At 47.0% G+C, this 23,293-nt stretch overlaps 1 protein-coding gene across 2 annotated transcripts; it reads right to left on the bottom strand.

Annotated features, from left to right (window-relative positions):
- Positions 1-318: 318 nt before the first annotated feature.
- PAFAH1B2 (platelet activating factor acetylhydrolase 1b catalytic subunit 2) lies at positions 319-16,229 on the bottom strand. 2 transcript variants are annotated; one of them, XM_075909720.2, is made up of 6 exons: positions 16,082-16,229; positions 9,767-9,854; positions 8,478-8,567; positions 7,258-7,374; positions 4,610-4,732; positions 319-3,675 (listed from the first exon to the last, which is right to left on the bottom strand). In XM_075909720.2, the coding sequence occupies exons 1-6, from the start codon at positions 16,108-16,110 to the stop codon at positions 3,397-3,399; spliced, it is 726 nt and encodes a 241-aa protein (XP_075765835.1). In that variant the 5' UTR covers positions 16,111-16,229; the 3' UTR covers positions 319-3,396. The 2 variants fall into 2 exon arrangements, with proteins under 2 accessions (XP_075765835.1, XP_006121733.1); XM_006121671.5 differs by lacking the exon at positions 16,082-16,229 and adding an exon at positions 12,468-12,670.
- Between the last annotated feature and the right edge of the window lie 7,064 nt (positions 16,230-23,293).

Here is a 23,293-nt window from a genome sequence, read left to right as displayed (position 1 = left end):
CTCCTCTCTGAACCAGCTCCTGTTATCAACTTTTTGGAACTGTGGGCACCAGCACTGGATGGTACTCCAGGAGCACTCGCGCATGGGCCGGATACAGAGGTAAAATAACCTGTTTTCTCCTTTGTCGCTCCAGCGGTCACACTGGGAGGATTATCCCCACCACCACCTTTCTAGCGACTGCTTCCATGTTGTCCCCTCCATACACTGTCACCCTTCCTGCTGCATCACCCGCACATTCTAGTGAACCCAGTGGAGATCGACACCCGTTCCCCCTCCCCCAGACACACACAGACACCACAGAGACACGCACGCCAGAACTCACTGGGGTGAAACATTTACATTTATATTGAAATATGCACTAAACAGAGTGAGTTCTATCAGTCAATGCAATTTTGCCAAAGCAGAATCACAGCTTTTCTTGGGGAAGGTTCAATCAGCTCCCAGCAGCTTCCCCGAAGGAAGGTCACTGGGAAGCAGGGCTGTAACTGGATTTTACACACTGTGCAAGCGTCCAGCCTCAAGGCCTCCCACCCTGCACTTGGAGCCCCCTTGCTTGCACTCGCATGCGAGTTCAGAGAAAAGGACTTTCGCCTTCCTCCCCCCTTTTCCTTTGCATTCTCTTCACTGCAATAAATATCAAATTGGCAATGCTCATACACCACAGCACAGACAAGATTCCAGGCTTCAGCATACAACTGTAAACGGTAACTAGATTATTTTAAAAAACTAGAAGTTCAGAAAGGATCAGTTCTTCACAACCAGCCAGGTACAAGGGAGGCAGCTAGTCAGGGGCTGCCTGGACAGGGGCTTGCGGGGCCTGACCCCCAGAGGTGGAGAGCACCCTGGAGTTGAAATTGCAAAGGCTCAGTGAGTCCGAGGAGCAAACCCGACTGTTGGTGCAATGAGAAAGATCCCGATGCCCGTGCCAAAGGATGGGTGGTTACACTGGTCACTTCCAGAGGGGTGGTGAACGCTGACCCGTGTGTAAACATGGCGCCCCAGCAAGACCACCTGGACCACGGGCAGCCAACTGAGCTGGTTCCCCTCTGCCCAGAGGGCTTGTCCACACGCCAGGACCAGCCCTCCGCAATCAGCCCCTCATCAAAGGGCCCAGCTCACAGCTGGTCTCAGCGGCAAATGCGCTGCAGCGCTGAGGGCTACGTTGCTAGTAAGCGGCTGTCTGACCAGCGCGGGGCCGCCCTGGAGACTCATTTAGTGCGTGGGTCACACGTCACTTTTCACAAGCCTACAGCCCTCCGCCTGGCAGAGTCCTGTTGCCCCTCCCACTCTTCCTACAGGCATGCCCATGCCACCCTGCCCAATCTTCCCCCTTCCCTCCTTGGGGCAAAGTCTGTTCACCCTCCCTTCCCAGCCCCAGCAGAGCAAAGAGCTGTTTTGACAGACGACTGGAGGGGAGGGGAGGGGAGGGTGCTGCTGAAAAATGGAGCACCCACTGGCCTAGGGAGAGCCCACCCGGCTACTCTTCTCCCGCAGAGCACTATCCGACTCCAACCTTTACTTCTGGGAAGCAGGATTCTTTGGCTGTCCTGCACATCTGCGTGCATCACTTGTGCGGGAGGTACACACAGGCCCCGCATGCAGTCTAGGCAGAAATCCCGCCACAACCAATGTTATAGCAGCAGGGAAGCATGATGGGGACAAGAACGTGCTCTTTAATGCTAGATTTAAGCCTGCCTGAAACAGAATGGGCCAAGACAGGCGACATGCCCTACATGCATGCTACTTCTCATAGTGAGCTGGAAAAACCAAAGTAGGCAGCTAAATGCCACCAATGTAAAATAGGAGATCACTGTAAACCTCTGAAACAAAAATCAGTTCCTCTTTCATTTACCTGCCAAAAAGCAGCATAACAGTTGAAGGCTGGTGCCTTCCCAAACCCTTCAACCAGGGCAGAGGCCTGCATTGGTTGTGGTATTTCAGTGAGCGGTGGTATGAGCCATGACAAGGGATAACACCACTGCTGAACTCCAATTATGGTAGGTAAGTCAAGGAAGAACAAACTTTGTTTAATGTATTTTTATTTTTAAAGTAGCAAGGTTCTGCACTGGGTCCCAAACAGTTTCTTATTGATAAGAAAAAAGCTTTCCCTGTTCACCTTTCAATGAATGAGTTTTATACAGCCATTAGGCAGATTATAATTAGCTCTCATATAAAAAGCTCTAGCAAGACAGAGTCCCTGTGAACAGGCAACTCTCCACACTAATTCCCTTTGTTGGAAGGGGAAAGGGTAGGGCCCGAAAGAGGAAAAGGCTACAGACTGACTCAATTCTTTACTGCCAAAGGCCTTATTTGCTTGAATAAAATGTTTGTACAAGTAAGTAAAACAGAAGCAATAAAGAAATATACACCTTAGAACTCGTAAAGCATTAGATTGGTTCAGGCTTCACAAAGAGGGACTAAGTATGGATTTTTTTTTTAAAAAATAGGTGTAACAGTCATACTTAAAAAAAAATCAGAACTATGAACGTGAACAGCACTGCACAGAATCCTGAAGCACAACCCCCACAATGGGATGAAATGTCAGTTCTACGTCTCTGACTGACTTGTGTTTGACATTCGCTGGAAAACTAAGCTCCTAAACCAAAAAACTGTTAAAAGCTGTCAATACTGTACACAAACAAAACCAAAGAACAGGTTCTATAGGAGACATGATATGCAACAGCACCCAAATGAAACTGCCCACAGCCAAGCAACAACGCAATGAGGTTTGTCACAGCTAACAGACTTCGTAAAACAATCACATGAATAATATTTTGGGAGTGTTAAATGAGTTCAGCTCAACTAACACTTTGGTTTTTGACATTTCTGAATTCCAGTTATTTAGTTTCATGCTGCTTCAAAAACAGAGTGCCAGAAAGCAACAAGTGTCTCTTAAAAAAACCTTAGTAAATAAAATTTCTAACGGTGGGAACTTTTTTTTTTTTTAAAATGCACCTGTTTTGTTTCTCTTGAGTGGAATGCAAGTCTGGTTCACAAGCTAATACATGAAGCCTAATGCCTAGGAAAGAGGCAAGCTAAACCAAGAGCTGCATACGGGTTGCTCGAGTCAGCATGACAGGGTGGGTCTAAGGGCACCATAGAACACTAACGTACGCGAGGGGCACACAGGTGATAGTCTTGTTCTCATTTGAAATGAGGAATGGTTTACAAGTAAAAATCTTCTTTAGCTAATTTCTTCCTGCAGTGACACCAGTCAGCTCTGCCCTTCTGTGGACAAGACCAGTTCGACGTTAGCCCTCCCCCTCAAAACACTAGATACGAACATCCAGTAACATTCTACAATGGAAAGTGCTTTAAGAAAGAAGGATTCTGTAGTGCCAGTGACAGAACTGATCTGATGAGGCTGGGATGACGTTGAACACTGATTTTAGCTTATCAGGCCAGAGCAGCTTGCTTCTCCTCAGGGGTCTCCTCCAGCAGCTGCATGATCAGTTCATGGAGGGGTTTGCAGATCTTTGCATAGCCCCCTCCTGTCAGGTGCAGAAAATCAAACATGTCATGGCAGGAGATGGCACCATCCGAATGCACGAAGCCCCCGCTGACATCCAGGAGCTGGACACTGGCAAGTTTTGGGAGCGAGACCTTTAGCAGCTGGTTCACCTTGGCATTCTTCTGCCGCAGAGGGTTTGGCTTCTCGCCTCGAGGTAGCAAGCTCTGATATAGTAAGGAGGCAAGAAAAGACCTCTGAAGTGGTTCAGACAATACAGTACTTCACTGGGTGCGTCTATACTGCACCCGTAGCTCAAAAAGAGCTATGCAAATTGTGTCGCTTATTTTGAGTCAATCTCAAAATAGCTTATTCCATCATTTGGCGCTGTTGACAGAACAGATTTCGAAATAAATCTCTACTCCGAAACGTCCATTACTCCTCATGGAATGAAGTTTACAGGGACGTCGGAATAGCAAGTCTGTTATATTTCGAAATAACGGGTGCGCTCAAGAGACGCAGAATAGCTATATTGGGTTACCTCCGGTATCCCGAAATAGCACTGCAGTGGAAACGTAACACTCCTCCCCCTGTACATCTGCCTCAGCCCCTTCTAGCCCCTCTGTGAAACGGGGCTGACAATAGAGTTGGAAGGACACTGACTCAGGGGCTGAACCTGCTCCTCCTTCCCCCCGTGCTCCTTTGTTTGGCTTTAGCATTCCTATTTATGCTCCCCTCTGCACAAACAGGAATGCTGAAGCCAATCAAAGGAGACAACCTTTGTCTGCCTCTGCGGAAGAGCAGTGGGCCAGTTTAAGCTGTTCCCACACAGGACCAGAATGGGTAATGCTCCAGTCTAGTCCCAGCTCTCTCCCCATCATCCTCAGCCCGTGTGATGTCACTGCCTCCCTGTCTCTGACTGGGACACAACTCCTCTCACGAGAAGAGAACGCTTACCTCTCGGAAGGGGCTGGAAAGCTAGATACCGTTGAGAAAGCTCACTGAAATGGAGAAGCCATCCTCTAGAGTTTACCATCAAGTTAGCATTCTCCCCCCAACATGCACAGGAAACTCCTGACAGCATTGGAGCGTGGTATAAAGGACACATGACACAGGCTGCTCCAATGGTGCTGTATTACCACAACCCTCTGATGCGCATACCAATACAATAACTTTGGCCTGTGGCTGCTGGGTATTTATGAGCCGCACGATGGCCTCGATTCCACCTGCTACTTCCTCTGCCGTATTTTCATGGTTGTTTGTTCCAACCCAGACAACAATGACCTGTGAAGAGGAAACAGGAATGGTGTAGCAGCAAGTTTAGCACCCACAGGAGGCTCTGCACCAGCTATCCTGGCTACTGCAACAAGGTCAATAACTCAGGCCAAGGTGCTCAGCAAAAATTAAGACTCAATAATTGCAAATTAAGCTTAAATAGTGAAAGACACAGACTGTCAGCTTTTGCGGATTCTTGAATCATTTCGAATCAACTTAAGACTCCTCCCTCTCACCTAGTATAGAACCAGAGTCACAGTAAAGAAAAGCCACCCTGATCAGCCCACTAACAGCTTTGTGATACTTCAACACAGTGTAATTCAGACGTCTAGATGATCTTGTATCTGGCCCAGGCTTACAACATACTGGGTGTGCATGATGCAGCCAGTAAGCTCCACATGTGAAGGGCCTTATTCGTTCGTAAAGCACCCAGATGAAACCCTTTTACAGAGCTTCTTTACTTTTAAATCTTAAAACTTATGCTAGGGTCATTCGCACAGCACCCCACACGACACCAACACTGCACGTCATTTAGAACATGTTCGGAGCTGTGTGAAACCTCATTGCAGCCTGAGTTAAAACCTCACTGAGATAGATAGGAATGAACGCACTCTTCAGTTACCGTTACTGTAAAAATTAGACAACCTGAAGCAACAACTAACTGCACAAAGAAATTTAGGGAGAGGTTTTTGGGTCGGGGTATTGGATGTAGAGAGTGTTGTTGATGCTGTGAGCAAAAGAAGCTGCTTCTTGCTATTTGATTCCTTCTCTGTTCAGAGACTCAGGACTTTGTACATTCCTTGTAAATAAACAAGGCTGCAGCAAAGCGCCTCCTGACAGTTATCAATTTCTCTTCCTATCTGGAATCGCCCTAGGGCCCCAATTATCTGCTCAGATTAAAATGGACAAGAAAGGAAAAACAATTCTATACACAATTTAGGGAGTCAACCCTCGTATGCAGAATGTTATACTCTTTGCAACGTATGTCAACTTTCCCTTCACAGAGCTCTGCTAGCATACTTCCTAATAATAATAGTGCCTGTTTCTCACATGGTACCTTCCCTCAGTAGATCTCCAACCACTTCTCTGTCTTTGACATATGTAGCCTTACAACACCCCTGTGCAATAGAGCAGTGGTTCCCAGCCACTGCATCTGCAGACTGGTGCCGGGCTGCAGCACAATGCCAGGCCATGCCCATGCCTTGATGATGGGCCTGGCGAGAATGTCCTTGTTTAGATAATGATCGTGCTATCAGCTGTTTAAACTGGACAGCGGCACGTGATGGAGGACTTAAAACTTCGTTGAATGCATCCTCACCTGTCGCCCTTCTGGATTAAAATAAAAGGGGGACTCTCCAGAACTCAGCACTCTAGCTCTGAAGAGCCTGCTGCTATTTCCATCAACATACCTTTGTGAAGCGGATTTCTCTGCAGTGACTGCTGCCAGGACCAGACATCGGAATAGGTTTGACGAGAGGAATACACTGAGACTCTTGCTGCCAGGCATAATGCCTCGATAGAACTTGTGTCAGGCAAACAAGCCCAGTGATCCCTCTGATGTGATCTTGTCAGACATTTTCATGTTACGTAGGTAGTCTAGCTAGCCAGACCTTATGGACGATTGCTAACTGTGGTGTGATAAAATACTTTGGGTAGCTAGCAATGTGTTATACATGATTTTTTTTTTAACGTGGAAAGCAAATACTTTGGGGGCCAGGGGGGATAATACAAAAATTCATTACAATGACATGTATTGTGTGTGTATAGATGCAATGTAAAATAACATGCGACCTCTTGAAATGAATTGCCATAATGAATATGCAAATAAAATGTTTTTATACCAGTCTGCCAAAAGTTTTTGAATGAGTTTGCTGGTCCATGGTATAATAAAGGTTGGGAACCGCTGCAATAGAGAAACATTTTAGCCCCATTTTGAAGATGGGGAATTGAGGTACAGAGAGACTAAGCGACTTGCCCAACGTCACAGAGGGTTTATGGTGCAGCAAGGAACTGAACCTGGGTCTCCCACAGTGCTCTGATCACAGGACCATTCTTCCACCTGACTAGCCCTCCTTACTCAATCCTGATCTGCATAATGTCCTGCTATTGCAAACTCAGAAAGCTTTTGACTGGAGACCATTATCTACAGCAGCCCACAGCAAAGTTCTCACTAGGGACTACAATGCCATCAACAAATCGGTTTATTTTCAATGTGTCCAATTTGCTACTTCACTTCCAGAGGTACAAGCGGACTGTATAAACACAATGGACCCTTCATTCCCCACAGAACCCACTTTAAATACCCCCTGCTTAGCTGGCTTAAACCTGTGTTGGTCCATTACACATATTCAGTGCCAACATTCACTCAGACCAGTATCTCCTGTTGTAAAGGAGTTCTAAAAAAGAACCCAAGAGTTCATTAGTTAGAGAGGGATGGCATTTTGGTGCCTTCAGCTCTGGTACTAAGCAATGTTCAGAGGGTTTTTTCTCAAGTGAAGAATGAACATAAAAGCCAGCTATGTGAGCATTTATACCTTCGGTTTAATGTTCTCCAGTTCACCGTTCTTCAGTCTCCAGAGAACATGCGCTGTTGTGTCCCCACCAATCCCGAAATTCAACGCATGAAGGGGTGAAAAGAGCTCTCGCCATATCTGTAACCAGGAACCAATTCACTGTTTTAGATTAAGCATTATCCTTCAACATAAAAAGTTTCTCATAAATAGGTAGCTCAGGGAATGACACAGTCAAAGTGAGTGAAGCTATTTTCAAGGGGAAAAGTGCTGCCCACAAAAGCATTACATATTCTCTATCAGAATTGGCAGAAGTAATGGACTTACTCCTGGCACAGAGAAAAGAGGGGATCATACACAGCAATCTCCCTTCAGCCTATGCAAGAGGGATACAGACGGCCCGACTGAGCTCAGCTAAGCACGGGACTTAACAGGAGGGCAAGGAAATGTTGAAGGAATTCCTTTTATTGCCCAAGAAGCTAAACAACTGTAACCAAATGTGTCACTCTGGAACGTAACACTGGCAGAGCAAAGCGGTTTGCCAGCCATTACCGATGAAATAGTGGATGAAGGGACAACTCTGAAAACACTTCACACATTTTTTAAAAAATATCTCCTAGCTGCTGCCTTTCCTAGTCTCTAGACACTGGGATTGTCAATAGAATGACGCTCTGCCGGCAGCAGCACAGCATGCTGGAACTCCATATGCAAGAGAGTTAAACTGTAATTCTCTGGTTAAGGTAATAGACCCAGCAACTTTCATATTTGTACTGTTGTGAGATAAGGAAACCTCATTATTGAGAACCAGGTGATAGCCAGTCACATTGGAAGCGGGATGGGCACAATCAAGAACACAGAGGATGTGGGGAGAAGAGAGGACAGAATTCATTTTAAATCTACAAAAGGGCTCTCACAGCTCCTAGACAGAGGGACAAGGAAAGAGGGGCAGAAGAGGGATCTGGACTGTTACACTGAGAAGGCTGCAAGTGACCTCTGGGAAAGGGGGGGTGGGGTAGAGGTTGGAAGTTACTGCAGGGACGGAACTGGAGAAGTTGAGGACAGACACAGGGAAATGGAAGGGATGAAGAGTTGGAAAGCAGTGGCAGTGGAGGTAAAATCAGAAAGAGCTGGAGGAAAGGGAGGCACGGTCAGTACTGTGCATGTTCACCAGTGACTGGACTAACAGCAACAGGGAGGTACCATCGCACACATCTCCCCCACAATTTCATCCCCTCCTGCGATACCTCATACTGCTGTAGCAACTGCACCATGGAATCCCCCACAAACAGCACGTCGGGCTCCTTGTCCTTGCAGTCCAAGACAAACCTGTTGTGCTGTTGAAAAGAAAGCAGCAGCATAAGTTCCAGCTGTCAGTTCCCCGGTGGTATCTGTAGCCCCGGCACAGAAAGTGATAGTTGCCCAACATGTGCCTCTACGGCCAAACTTTGTGACTTTCTGTTGTGTCTGCCTCTCAGGCATATAGCTTTAGATTAACTCCTTAAATGCTGGGCCTTCCTCCCTGCCTGCTCCTTCCTTGGCACACTGGCCACTCCTGAAGTGACCCATCAGGCTACATTACTTTTTTATACATGCACAGGCTACGTCTAGACTGGCATGATTTTCCACAAATGCTTTTAACAGAAAAGTTTTTCCGTTAAAAGCATTTGCAGAAAAGAGCGTCTAGATTGGCACGGACACTTTTGTGCAAAAGCACTTTTTGCGGAAAAGCGTCCGTGCCAATCTAGATGCGGTTTTGCACAAGAAAGCCCCGATCGCCATTTTTGCCATCGAGGCTTTTTTGCGCAAACAGTTTTTAGCTGTCTACACTGGCCCTCTTGCGCAAATACATTTTCCCCCGAACAGGAGCAGCATAGTATTTGCGCAAGAACACTGACAATCTTACATGAGATCGTCAGTGTTCTTGCGGAAATTCAAGCGGACAGTGTAGACAGCTGGCAAGTTTTTTCCGCAAAAGCAGCTGATTTTGCGGAAAAACTTGCCAGTCTAGAAGCAGCCACAGAGTGCTTGCTGTCAGATGCCTGGTAGCGATATACCCAGCAGTTCTAAATCTACTGACATTCAGGTTATTGGTTAGCCAGAATACAAGTCTGCTCAAACTACTTCACCCTGTCTAGGAAGTGATATGAACTGGAGACTCGAGACACTTGGGTTCAGCTAGTCTCAGCTTTATCACTGCCCAGCTGTATTACATACTTCAGTGAGGTTCATTTTTTTTTTTTAAATAATCTGGTTGGCAATTCCTCTCAACCAATAAGCCAGCTGAAATCTTCAGGAACTCTGTTCCAAAGTGTGGTTTTCAGGGCATGCCACAAAGCTGCTTTTTACCTCTTGTGGTGTCAGGTTACTTCTGGAACCCATCAGAAACGCTGCTAACGTCTAAGTGGCTGAGCTCCCCCAGCCACAGAATCAGAAACAGAAGTACCTGTATTATGCTCATCATGCACCTGACCACCTCAAAACCTGCTAGTAAAGAGGCTCCTATCTAATCCGTCAACTCTGTTATCAGTTTTACCTGTGACATCCACCTGTCATCTCCTTGAATATCTTCAGCTGCATGTGGAACTGCTGCTGGGTTTGAGTCTCCCTGGCTCATTCTATTCCTGTAGAAAGAACATTCAATACGTGTTAGACCAGTATTTCTCAACCTTTTTTTAAATAAAGTAACCCTTTGAAGAAAATATTATAAGTGCCCCTAGTACTTATAGTTTTCAAACACACCAGACTTTTTTTCTACCATTGCAACACATTTGTTCAAACAACTTAATCGTAGCCAGCCAGGTGATGACATTTTTGGGTGTAAAAAGTCCAAAAATAATAAAGCGCTGTAAAACTTAAAACAAAAATTCAAATCCAAATTCCGCTGTGCTGACGTACCCCCCCAGACCTCTCTCAAGTACCCCTAAGGGTACTCGTACCACTGGTTGAGAAACACTGCCTTAGACTATACACTGAGGATCAAAAATCAAGCTCTGACTCAAGAGGCCCAAGCTGGTGCCACACACTAGCACAAGGAATCAAGACCAGCAGTGGCGTGGCTTGCAAGAACTACATTTTCAGACATTGGTAGGTAATAATCATTTGCATTTGTTTTGCTGAAAGCTAATATGCCGGCCAGACTCACATGAGCAAGTTTTATTCCATGCAGGAATCCCAAATTATCCCTCTAGCATGGCCTCATGGAAACCATTCTACTGACTTGTGATCAGTGACATCCAGACAGGCGAGAACAACTTTTAATAATAATAGCAAGTGCCTTTTAATGCAATCTCTGCAGGAGCACCTAGCACACATGCTAATTATCACAGGATTTGCCACTACATGTATAAAACTCAGCTAGCAGCTGCATAGACACATTTCAGATGGGTCAACTGATTTCAAAAGACAGCGTACCCTAGCTCCATTGGCTGAAGAGGGTCTCAGCCGAAAACATTAGAATTAAAACATGGGGCTGGCACCTCCAAAGTGTCTTTAGCTGCATTTCTGTGTAATAAGACAAAAAACTTTTTTTCTGAAGCCAGTGGGGTAGCCTAGTAGAGAATACCATTAGCCACCACACAGGAGACAGACATAAATGTAACTTAGAAAGAAAAGAATGGAGCAGAGATATGCGGCGATGAAAGAGTTAGGTAAAAGCCTAGGAACCCTCATTCTGATAAAACTAGTTTTAAGTTAGATGCAGGATGTAGAGATAGCAGGTGGTCCCTTTTGGCACATGCCAGTAGGGCAAGGGAATACACATATCCAACGCCCACGGACCGTAAGTCACAAAAGTACATTTTACAAAAGTTGCTCTAAAGTATTTTCATATTTAACCCTAGACACAAATGCTTCCCTCTGAGTGACACACAGAGAATAATACTCTTCCCTCAGCTTGCAATTTTTCTTCAAGTCTTTTTAGACAAAATATCATTAGTGACAGTTAGTTTATATTAACTTACTCCTGAATCTTGCATTCTCTCTCACTTTGTGCGGTATTTGTGCATGCATACATATTAGGGATATGAACTTTTAATCAGTTTACTGGTTAAGTTTAACCAGTGTGGGCTGGAGCAGCCCCCTGTCCGCCACCAGCAGAAGGCTGCTCCAGCCCTGTGGTGGGCCTGGGTGCCTCACAGCACGGAGGGTGGGGAGAGAGAGGAGGGGAGCAGGCAAAAGCCGGGGCTTGCAGGGAGCCAGCTCTTAAGCAGGGTCCTCACAAGCACTGGCTCCTGGGGAACTGCCTCCCCCCCGACTCCACACCCATGCTGCTACCTGACCCAGAGGAAGCAGCACAGGGTCGGGGGAGGAGAGAAAAGAGGTTGGTGGGAGCTGGTGCTCACGGGAAGCCAGATTAAAAGCCAGCTCCCCGCATGTAACAGCTTCCAAAGAGCCACATCCCCTGTTCCCCTGCGCTGCTGCCTCTGCATCAGAGGCAGCAGTGCTGGGGGGAGGGAAGGGTAGGCAGGAGCTGGTGTTTGCAGGGCAGGTAGGTGGCTCTGTGGGAGTCAATACTCTTCCCCTCTTCGCTGCTGCCTCTGATACAAGGCAGCAGCATGAGAGGGAGGAGCACTTAAAAGCCAGCTCCCTGTGCACACCAGGTCCTGAAGAGCCACCTCCCCAATTTCAGTGGGTATACATTTTTTTGTTTTGTTTGTTTTTGATAAAACAGACAAACAAAAAAACACCCAACACATTTTCAGATCCCTAGTGCCAAACACACACTGGCTGCGTCTAGACTGGCAAGATTTTGCACAAAAGCAGCTGCTTTTGTGCAAAAACTTGCCAGCTGTCTACACTGGCCACTTGAATTTGCGCAAGAGCACTGACGTTCTAATGTAAGAATTCAGTGCTTCTTGTGCAAATACTTTGACGCTCCCGCTCAGAGATAAGCCCTCTTGTGCAAGAATACTTGCGCAAGAGGGCCAGTGTAGCTAAAATGGCCATCAGAGCTTTCTTGCGCAAAAGCACGTCTATACTGGGCACGGATGCTTTTGAGCAAAAGCATCCATGCCAATCTAGACGCTCTTTTGCGGAAATACTTTTAACAGAAAAACTTTTCTGTTAAAAGTATTTCTGCAAAATCATGCCAGTCTAGTCGCAGCCACTGTGTATTAGTTTCACTGCTACACATCTACACAACGAGCTCCAAGGCAAGTAACTGGCGGGATCACACAGTGCTCCCACAAAGCAAACCATTTCTGGCACAAAAAGTGACTGACTGTATTTATTCTAACCTTTTTTGCCACAAGTGACTCTTGCTAAGGGATAAGCGATACTGCCTTCCATACACGTTCACCCCTGTAAAAACTCAAAAAACAACAAATAGTCCAGCAGCACCTTAAAGACTAACAAAACATGTAAAGTAAAACTCCAGTTGTCCGGCATCCAGTGGTCTGGCACTCCTGATAGTCCGGCACCACCTGGAACTCGGAAGTGCTCCAGACAGCCGGACAATTGGAGCTGCTCTGCCCCGGGCTTCCCCAAGTCAGCCGCTGGTCAGTTTTCAGCAGTGGCTGACTTGGGGACGCCTGGGGCACAGCAGCTGGGGTGCTGCTGGGTTGGAACCGCAGGGCCATCCCCCCATCCCATCCCATCCCATCCCATCCCAGACCTCTCACAGACCCCCCCCCCCGATAGTCCAGCATATTTGATAATCTGGCACCCCCTGGGTCCTAACGGTGCCACATTATTGGAAGTTTACTGTAGATAGTATCGTGACTTTTTATGGGCACAGCCCATTTCTTCATCTGGAGTTATTAAAGTTTTAAAATAAATTGGGAATGGGGAAGAAAAGGAAAAAAAAGGTGGTGGGAGAAAGAAATAGTCAATTAGAACAGATCATCCCTATGTTTAAGAGCAGAACATAGCCTAGCACTGGAAGGAGAATGTGTCAAAACTAGGCCTACACAACTGATGCCCTCTTCACAACAGGAAGTGCTAATATTAGTGGCTGACAACCACAGATAAAGGGATTGTTATGGAGACAAAGGGCTTGATGCACAATAGCACTTACTCTTTTTGGTGAAAACAGTTTCAAGTTTCCCCAAAGCTTTCTGGGTCAATACTGCCCTAGAGTGCATGAAGTGAACGGTCTGTGGCACACAAGATAAGCTGGCCAGAGCAGAGCAGATGATAGCTCCATTCAACCTTGTGTTACAATTGCCAATAGCTTATGCTTCAGAGAAAGGAGAAAACTCAATTCACTAATCAAAGAATACATGAATTTTTATAGTGGTTCAGATCTGTGGTGAGCCCATCCAGTCCAATATCATACTTCTGGCGGTAGTGAGCAACAGATGAAGGCCAAGAACTCCACAACAGACTGTGAGATAATCAGACTGTGAAATCACTCCCCAATCCCCAATAGATTTTATATTCCTTTCAACACCTTTTTGGGGACAGCATAGTCTATTAGAGCCAATATTCTTATTAGGTATTCATACACACATCCAATTCCTATTCCGTACAGCATAGTACAGCAAAAGGGGCCTAAGTCTCATAGATGAGATCTCAAGCTACAGCTGTGGACATGAAATTAACCAGCCCTTTAAAAACCCAGTTACATAATTTGATCTAATAATCTACATTCACTTAAAAGTCTCATAGGGGTAGCCATCTTAGGCTGTGTCCAGACTCCATGCCTCCGTCGACAGAGGCATGTAGATTAGCCAGATCGGAAGAGGGAAATGAAGCCGCGATTAAAATAATCGCGGCTTCATTTAAATTTAAATGGCTGCCCCGATCTGCCGATCAGCTGTTTGTCGGCAGATCGGGAGAGTCTGGACGCGATGCCCCGACAAAGAAGCCTTTCTTCATCGACACAGGTAAGCCTCGTGAAACCAGGTTTACCTGTGTCGATGAAGAAAGGCTTCTTTGTCGGGGCATCGCGTCCAGACTCTCCCGATCTGCCGACAAACAGCTGATCGGCAGATCGGGGCAGCCATTTAAATTTAAATGAAGCCGCGATTATTTTAATCGCGGCTTCATTTCCCTCTTCCGATCTGGCTAATCTACATGCCTCCGTCGACGGAGGCATGGAGTCTGGACACAGCCCTGGTCTGTAACTGAAAAAAACTTAAAAGAATAGTTCTGCAGCACCTTAGAGACTAAAAAAAAAAAGCAGATGGGGGGAGCTTTCATGGGCACAACCCACTAAATACACCTATCACTTACAAATTCCTTAACATCTCCACCAACACCTCTTTGGCAAGAACTTTGACTGAAACCCTTTTGATTGCCACAGATAACTTTCATGGTAGTAAAGGATGCAGCATGTATTGGGTATAAAGTCCCACCTAATCAACTGATCAGTGGCTTTTATGTGCAATAGCAAACAGCATTAGTGTTGATAGACTCAGGAATTTTTCCAGAACTATACTATTAGTTTCCATCCACTCCACAATGGTCAGCCTCTCTTCTAGAATACTGATGTGCTTGGAATACACAGCCTCAGAGAGACACCAACGTGTCTCTGTAATGCTGGGAACTACAAGAATTTAATGGGAGAAAGCAATGATCCATCCATACAGATGTTAGTCTCACATATACAAGCATGTGGGGTTGACCTTAAATGAGACAAAAGATTTTTACGCCTCCAGATGTGCGAGCAAAAAGACAGAGCTCCCTGAGGTCTGCATTAGAAGACTGCTCTGCAGTATACTATAGGAAGTATTTCAGGAACACAGATCAGTTTGGAACAAAGTGGAATAAAGACTCTTACGAATTCTCTTCCATCCTTTAACAGGAAATCCTTCTTTTTACTTCTACCTCCCATTATGATAAAGATTATACATTCTAGTCACTTTCCTCCTCTTAAATTTGATCCCACAATGACATAGGAATGATGAATTTTTGGACAGGATCAAGCAGAAGCAGTCAACTGATGAGGAAAAGATGCATCTCTTTACACCACAAGTGGACAAATACCAGCATATGGACCGGATGCAATCTCTCAGGGTTAGCCTCTGGCAGGCCATCACTGCTGTATTTACCCGCAACTCTGCAGGTATGGGTGCTTGCAACTCCCGTTGACCATAGTTCACCATTCCCAGCCATTGAGAGCTGTGGCAAGTGGTGTCCCAGTGGTGTCATTGGCTGGGAACAGTGATCTGTAGCCAATGGGAGCAGCAAGCAGAGGCGCAGGCAAATATAACAGTGGCAGCTCGCCAGGGGCTAACCCAAGTGTCATCTTATTGCCTATGCCTGCTTTAAACAAAGTTTTGCCAATTACAGCAGAGGGAGAAAAATGGCAAAACTGTTTGCATCTGACGATGTCCCCCTGTGAAAGCTCTTCTTTAAAGACGCAGGGCTTCGTAACCCGGACAGGCCTCAAGTCGCACACTCAAGGCTGCAGGCGTACATCGTTCCCATTTTACCTTTGCAAAGGCAGGTGCGGATAACTCTGCTAGTTACACTTTTCTGAGGTCGGGTTTCATCGGGGTGTAAAGGGGACAAGGACCAGTAACTCGCTCAAAGCCTCCGAGGGTCCCACGGAAGTGAGAGCCGCTGGGTCGGCCAGGCCAAGCGACGGACACGTAGGGCCCCTGCCCGACGCCGGGAGGATGCTGCACGTCTCCCCGCGCCCCCCCCCAGAGCGGCACCGGCGGCTCGCGCGCCCCAGGGCGCAGGCGGGTTCCCGAGGAGCGCGCAGCCGCCGGGAGAGGCGCTCGGGGGTCTCCCCAGGCTCCGCGACATGGCACCCGAGAGCGGCCACGGGGACCCCCCGCCCCCCGGCATCGCCCCGGGGGAGGCACAAAGGCGCCGGGGCTCGGCGCAGGCCCCGCCCCCGCCCCGCGGGACCCGCCCCAGGCCGCGGGGGCGGCTCGGCCCGGGCCCGGGTCTCACTCACGCCGGCTGCGGCTCCCCCCGCGTCTCCATCTCTCTCGGGCGGGCACGTCCCTCCCCCGCGGCCCCCAGACTGCCGCTGCGCCTGCGCCCCGCGCTGCTTCCGCTTCCGGTCGCCCTGTCTGGGCCAATCAGCGGCCGCCTGCTCCGGAAGTCCCACCCCGCCCGCGCCGCGGCTCTCCTGCCCCCCGCCCCTAGAGGGCGCTGCGGGGCCCGTGCTGCTGCGACTCGTCCGGGCACAGCCCCGGGGCAGCGGGAAGCCTGATCCCAGTGTCACACCAGGGGCCTCTCGCCCCACAGGCTGAGAGCAGCACAGAGCATTAGTGCCCTGCAGACCTGCAGATACCCCCTCGCAGCGGCGGATGGGGATAGCTGTAGCTCAGTTCGGTGGCTGGAGAAACACGTTTTGTATGCAGAACCCTGAACATTTGCAAAGATCTGCTTTATACTCCTGGGTATCCACATCCATGGATGGGGATATCCTCAATCACTTTCCCAGATGCAGCTGCAGATACCAATTTTGTATCCACACAGGGCTCTTCGGGCAATCATAGAGCTGAAGAGACCTTAGGAGGTCATCAAGTCCAGCCCCCTGCCCAAGGCAGGACCAATCCCACCTAAATCAACCCAGGCAGGGCTTTGTCATGCAGTGACTTAAAAACCTCTAGGGCTAGAGAGTCCACTGCCTCCCTAGGTAACCCATTCCAGTGCATCAGGTGATCTACCCCCTGTTTATTCACAGCTCTGGCAAACAGGCGACACACCATCCTTGCCCATCCATGAATTTATAGGAATTGTTATTGTCTTAGCCTTCACAACATCTTCTGAGAAGGATTTCTACAGGTTGACCATGTGTTGTTTGGAGAAATACTTCATTCCTTTTTATATAAACCTGCTAGCTATTCATTTCATCAGGTGACTCTCTAGTTCTTGTGCCATACAGAATAAATAACATCTTATCTACTTTGACAATACAAGTCATGATTTTATAGACCTTTATAGACCCTTTCACCACTTTTCCAAGCTGAAAAGACCCAGTCTTATTAATTTCTCATCATACATAAGCCATTCTATACCCCTACTAATTTTTGTTTCCCTTTTCTAAACCTTTTCCAATTTCAAAATATCTTTATTGAGATGGGGCGACCACATCTGCATGCAGCATTCAAGATGTGGGCGCACCATGGATGTACAGAAGCAATATATTTTCAGTCTTATGTACCCCTTTCTTAATGATTTGAAACATTTTGTTAGCTTTTTTGACTGCCACTCTATATTGAATCCACTATGACCCTAGACCTCTTTCATGAGTGGTAACAGCTAATTTAGACCCCATCATTTAATATGTACAGTCGGGATTATGTTTTCCATTAGGAATTTTGCATTTATCAACATTAAATTTAATCTGCCATTTTATTGCTCAGTCACCATGTTTTGAGAGATGATTTTATAGCTCTTCACATTCTGCCTGGGACTTAATTATCTTCGGTAGTTTTGTATCATTTGCAAATTTTGCCATCTCATCAGTTACCCCTGATGTCATCACAGAACGATGATGTGACTGATGACATGATAACTTCACTGGAGATGCGACAGTGGCTCAATGTGATGATGTCACTGCGCGGCATGAGAAAATCTAGTGTTATCCCAGAGCAATGATGTGTGCTGACATGATGACCTAATCGAAGATGAGGCAATGGCTCAGCCTGATGATGTCACCACACTGGGCATCATGAAGATATGCATAGGTTCCTGGCTGGATCACAATTTTACCCCAATTGAGGTCATGTTTGAGATATTTTTGCCCAGGCTTGTGACACAAAATGACAGCATTTTCATTATCATGCTGATCCACTATTTCAGCATGGTGACTTTTTTACAGTATAACTTTTTAGTGCCATGGTGTATTCGTTTTGTGGTACAATATGATGATAGAGTCCTGCAAATTTCCGGATATCTGCTATATATCTGCAGAGATGTGTATATCCGCAGCTCACTTTGGCAGATACAATATGTGTATCTCCATACTCATCTGTATCTAGAACCCTGAGAATTTGCAGATATCTGCAGGTATCCGCATCAATGGATGTAGATAGCTGAAAATCATTTTTGCTGATAAAGATAATTTTGTTTTCATGAAGGGCTCTACTGATAGTCTCACATAATCTGACAACCACAACAGGTGGGGGAGAGGGCTTCAACTCCCATGTTCTTGTTGCCGGCACAGAGTGTCTGAGGGAGGCAACAGCTGCGTTCGGTGCCCGGTGTGCGCGCTCCAATAAACACACCGGTGTGGAGAAGCAAAAAAAGTTTATTTGAACGCTCAAATAGGTGCCAGGAGACTAGACATCTCAGATCAAGCACACCAACATAAGCAGTTTTCCCTCCTTATATACCCAGGTTGTTTACTTGCAGGAAAATAGTGAACTGTAGCAAGATTCCCACGCTGGGACATGTTGCCAGCCCTATCCTCCTCCTCCACTCTACAGAGACACATCTGAATTCTTCTTCTATACCACTGATAGTAACTAGGCAACCTCAAGGTCTGTCTTGCCGTTCCCAGCTATTAGCGAGCCAGAGAAAAGTTATGCCGGGGGGGGGGGTGCTTTTAGGGTGCTTGGGCCTAGAGTGGGGGCGCTTCATCAATTCTTTTGATCTTCCACTCCTCCGAGTTACCTAGGATCATGCCCAGTGACCCCAACATTCTGAACTTCTAACTGCCAGAAGCTGGGGAAAAAATCACTTTCTTATGATGATGCATGGCATTGCAGTGAGATGACACTATCATTCAACATAGCAGTGCTGGGCTTCACTAGACTGGAATTTATGGCTTTGTCTACACTACGAGTTTTTGAGGCAGAAAATATAATAATGAGGGACACAATATCATTAGCATTCCTGCTGGGTTTTTTTGCACAAGGGGTTTCCTGGAGAGACGTAAGGATCTTGCACAAAACGGAGTTTTTGTGCAAAACAGAAGCAGCTACACTGCTTCTTTTTGTGCAAAAAAACCCGGCAGAAAATATGCTAATAATATCGCATTTTATGATAATGAGTCCCTCATTAGCATATTTTCTGCTGCAAAAACTTGCAGTGTAGACATAGCCTATGTGTATTAATAGCACCTAGGGACTCAGTCATGGCCTAGGGCTGCATTGTGCTAGGCACTGTATAAACAAAAACAAAAGACAGTCCCTGCCCCAAAGAGCTCACAAGCAAGTAGAGCTTTTATTCTAAATTCAAGATTTTATTTAAGATTTCTTACAGCAGATGTTCTCATCAGCACTGGTTTGGTATTTCAGCTGTGATCATGAACACTAGATTCTGCACTAAGATTTTCTCTCTCTTGCACAGCACTGAAGCATCCTAGTGCCTTATTGCTGCAGGGTTTCTCATGAGTGCTTGGGCTACTGGCAGTGATTTACTTTTTTTTAAGTATAGAGTCATTTGTTTTGGAAAAAATCTTTGTTTAAAGAACCATACACACTTTACATATAATAAAGAGGTTTATCAAAACTGGAAAGACTATTAAATGTTTTAAAAAAAGTTGTACTTTTTATCACCACTATTTATAACTCCCTTTGAGAACAGGTGAGTGCTAACAGGGAGTTTTGAGAGGGAGTTCTCCAGGTGAAGGAGAAGCAGATACAGGACTCTTGAGGGAAGTGGGTGTTGTGTTTGGGGCTTTCTTGCTGTGTGCTGAGCTTGTGTTTGTGAGTGAGGGTTGGTGTGTGGTCTTTTTTGTTTTTTGTTTATTTATTTATTTTCCCCTGTGTTTGAGAGTGAGGCTTTTTTTCCCCCACCTCCCCCTCCCCTTGATGGAGTTTGTGCTGTGATTGGCTGTGATTGGCAGGTGGAAACTGTTGGCTTCTAATTAAAGTTTGAATTCTAGAAGCCTCTGCTGATTGGCTGAGCCTTGGTAGGGGGAGGGGCTTTATAAGGCAGTGGGCAAGCGACCAAGGAGCTTGTGAACAGGTGATTGCTAACAGGGAGTTTTGAGAGGGAGTTGGGAAGGGGAGAGGGAAGGGCGGGAGGTTCTCTTGCCTTTCTTTTTAAATCCCTTTTTCAGGACAGCAGCGATGGTTGGTGATGGGTCTGCTGTTGTTACCTGCACAGCGTGTGCCATATTTGTCTTCCTCCCGGAATAAAGAACAGATTTCATCTGCACCAAGTGCAAGCTGGTCGACATTTTGGAAGAAAAAATTAGAGGACTGGAGGCCCAAGTGTTGACCCTATGCTTGATCAGAGAGGATGAAGACTTCCTTGATAGAAGGCAGCATTTAATCCTTCAAGCACGGCAGGCAGAAGAGCCAGAGAGGGCAGTACATGACTAAGAAGAGAACTGGCAGCATGTAACTTCTAGAAGGGGAAAAAGGCCAGCATGGGAATCCCCCGTTGCTATAGAGGTAAGCAATCGCTTTCAAGCTCTCGCCACAGGCTCTGCAGTGCTGAAAGCTCTGGAAGGGACCTCACAAGGAAGAAACCAGAAGGGAACACCATCTACTGGAAGGCATGGGATGCGTAGTCCTACGGATGGGGGTTCCACGGCCACCACCCCCAAAAAGAAACGACGGGTGGTGGTGGTCGGGGACTCCCTCCTAAGAGGGACTGAGCCATCCCTCTGCCGTCCGGACCTGGAATCTCGAGAGGTGTGCTGCTTACCGGGAGCTCGCATTCAGGATGTCACTGAGAGGCTTACCAAGCTGATCAAACCTTCGGATTGCTACCCCTTCCTGCTTCTCCATGTGGGAACTAATGATACGGCCAAGAATGACCTTGAGTGTGTTACTGCGGATTATGTAGCGCTAGGAAGAAGGATCCAAGAATTTGGAGCACAAGTGGTATTCTCCTCAATCCTCCCTGTTGAAGGGAAAGGACTGGGCAGGGATCGTCGAATTAAGGACGTAAATGCGTGGTTGTGCAGGTGGTGTCGGAGAGAGGGCTTTGGTTTCTTCGACCATGGGACTCTGTTCCGGGTGCAAGGATTGTTAGGAAGAGATGGGATCCACCTAACGAAGAGAGGAAGGAGCATCTTCGCGGGCAGGCTTGCAAACCTAGTGAGGAGGGCTTAAACTAGGTTCATCGAGGGATGGTGACCAAAACCCTGAGGGGAGTGGGAAAGTCGGATACTGGGAAGAAATGCAGAGAGGAAGGGGCAAGAAAGGAGGACCCATGTTTCGAATGGAGAAGATAGGACGATCAACTGGTTACCTGAAGTGTTTGTACACTAATGCGAGAAGCCTGGGCAACAAACAGGAAGAACTGGAGGCCCTGGCCCAGACCAAGAAATATGATTTAATTGGGATAACAGAGACTTGGTGGGATGACTCGCATGACTGGAGCACTGTCATGGAAGGGTATAGACTGTTCAGGAACAACAGGCAGGGGAGAAAAGGAGGAGGAGTTGCACTATATGTGGGGGTATGTCTACACTACCCTGCTAGTTCGAACTAGCGGGGTAATGTAGGCATACCGCACTTGCAAATGAAGCCCGGGATTTGAATTTCCCGGGCTTCATTTGCATAAGCGGGGAGCCGCCATTTTTAAAACCCCGCTGGTTCGAACCCCGTGCAGCGCGGCTACATGGGGCACGATCTAGGTAGTTCGAACTAGGCTTCCTAGTTCGAACTACCGTTACTCCTCGTGAAATGAGGAGATGAAGATGGGATGCAAGATGGGATGAAGATGGACAGCCCGTGGTGGGTAAAGAACAGGTTAGGAACTATTTAGAAAAGCTAAACGTACATAAATCCATGGGTCAGGACTTAGTGCATCCGAGGGTACTGAGGGAGTTGGCAAATGTCATTGTGGAGCCTTTGGCTATTATCTTTGAAAAGTCGTGGAGATTGGGAGAAATCCCGGATGATTGGAAAAAGGCAAATGTAGTGCCCATCTTCAAAAAAGGGAAGAAGGATGATCCAGGGAACTATAGGCCAGTCAGTCTTACCTCGGTTCCTGGAAAAATCATGGAAGAGATCCTTAAGGAATCCATATTGAGGCACTTGGATGAGAGGAAAGTGATTAGGAATAGTCAGCATGGATTCACAAAGGGCAAGTCGTGCCTGACCAATCTGATTAGCTTCTATGATGAGGTAACTGGCTCGGTGGACATGGGGAAGTCAGTGGATGTTATATACCTTGACTTTAGCAAGGCTTTTGATACAAGTTAAGGGATTGTGGATTGGATAAATGGATGGTAAAATGGATAGAAAGATGGCTAGAAGGCCGGACCCAGCGGGTAGTGATCAATGGCTCGATGTCAGGATGGTGGTCGGTTTCTAGCGGAGTGCCCCAAGGTTCGGTTCTAGGACCGGTTTTGTTCAATATATTTATTAATGATCTGGATGAGGGGATGGATTGCACCCTCAGCAAGTTTGCGGATGACACTAAGCTGGGGGAAGAGGTAGATACGCTTAAGGGCAGAGATAGGGTACAGAATGACTTAGACAAATTGGAGGATTGGGCCACAAGAAATCTGATGAGGTTCAACAAGGACAAGTATAGAGTCCTGCACTTGGGACGGAAGAATCCCAAGCATTGTTACAGGCTGGGGACCAACCGGTTAAGTAGTAGTTCTGCAGAAAAGGACCTGGGGGTTGCAGTGGATGAGAAGCTAGATATGAGTCAACAGTGTCCCTTGTAGCCAAGAAGGCTAATGGCATATTAGGTTGCATTAAGAGGAGCATTGCCAGCAGATCCAGAGATGTCATCATTCCCCTTTATTCAGCTTTGGTGAGGCCGCATCTGGAGTATTGTGTCCAGTTCTGGGCCCCCCACTGCAAAAAGGATGTGGACGCATTGGAGAGGGTCCAGCGGAGGGCAACCAAAATGATTAGGGGGCTGGAGCATATGACTTATGAGGAGAGGCTGAGGGACTTGGGTCTGTTTAGTCTGCAGAAGTGAAGAGTGAGGGGGGATTTGATAGCAGCCTTCAACTTCCTGAAGGGAGGTTCCAAAGAGGATGGAGAGAGGCTGTTCTCAGTAGTGACAGATGGCAGAACAAGGAGCAATGGTCTCAAGTTGTGGTGGGAGAGGTCCAGGTTGGATATTAGGAAAAACTATTTCACTAGGAGGGTGGTGAAGCACTGGGATGGGTTACCTAGGGAAGTAGTGGAGTCTCCATCCCTAGAGGTGTTTGTCTTGGCTTGACAAAGCCCTGGCCGGGTTGATTTAGTTGGAATTGGTCCTGCCTAGAGCAGGGGGCTGGACTTGATGA

This window comes from Pelodiscus sinensis, chromosome 25 (assembly GCF_052426305.1).
Source record: "Pelodiscus sinensis isolate ZL-2025 chromosome 25, ASM5242630v1, whole genome shotgun sequence".
In the NCBI taxonomy this organism is placed as follows: domain Eukaryota; kingdom Metazoa; phylum Chordata; order Testudines; family Trionychidae; genus Pelodiscus; species Pelodiscus sinensis.
This window is presented reverse-complemented; position numbering and strand designations above follow the sequence as displayed.

What these genes read in the sequence shown, in the direction of transcription:
- PAFAH1B2 (XM_075909720.2), bottom strand. Translation starts at nt 16,110, where the DNA reads ATGGAGACGCGGGGGGAGCCGCAGCCGGC. An exon ending in CGGGGGGAGCCGCAGCCGGC is followed by an intron (nt 9,855 to 16,081) that starts GTGAGTGAGACC and finishes TTCTTTCTACAG; the next exon opens with GAATAGAATGAGCCAGGGAG. An exon ending in AGGCCAAAGTTATTGTATTG is followed by an intron (nt 3,676 to 4,609) that starts GTATGCGCATCA and finishes TTACTATATCAG; the next exon opens with AGCTTGCTACCTCGAGGCGA.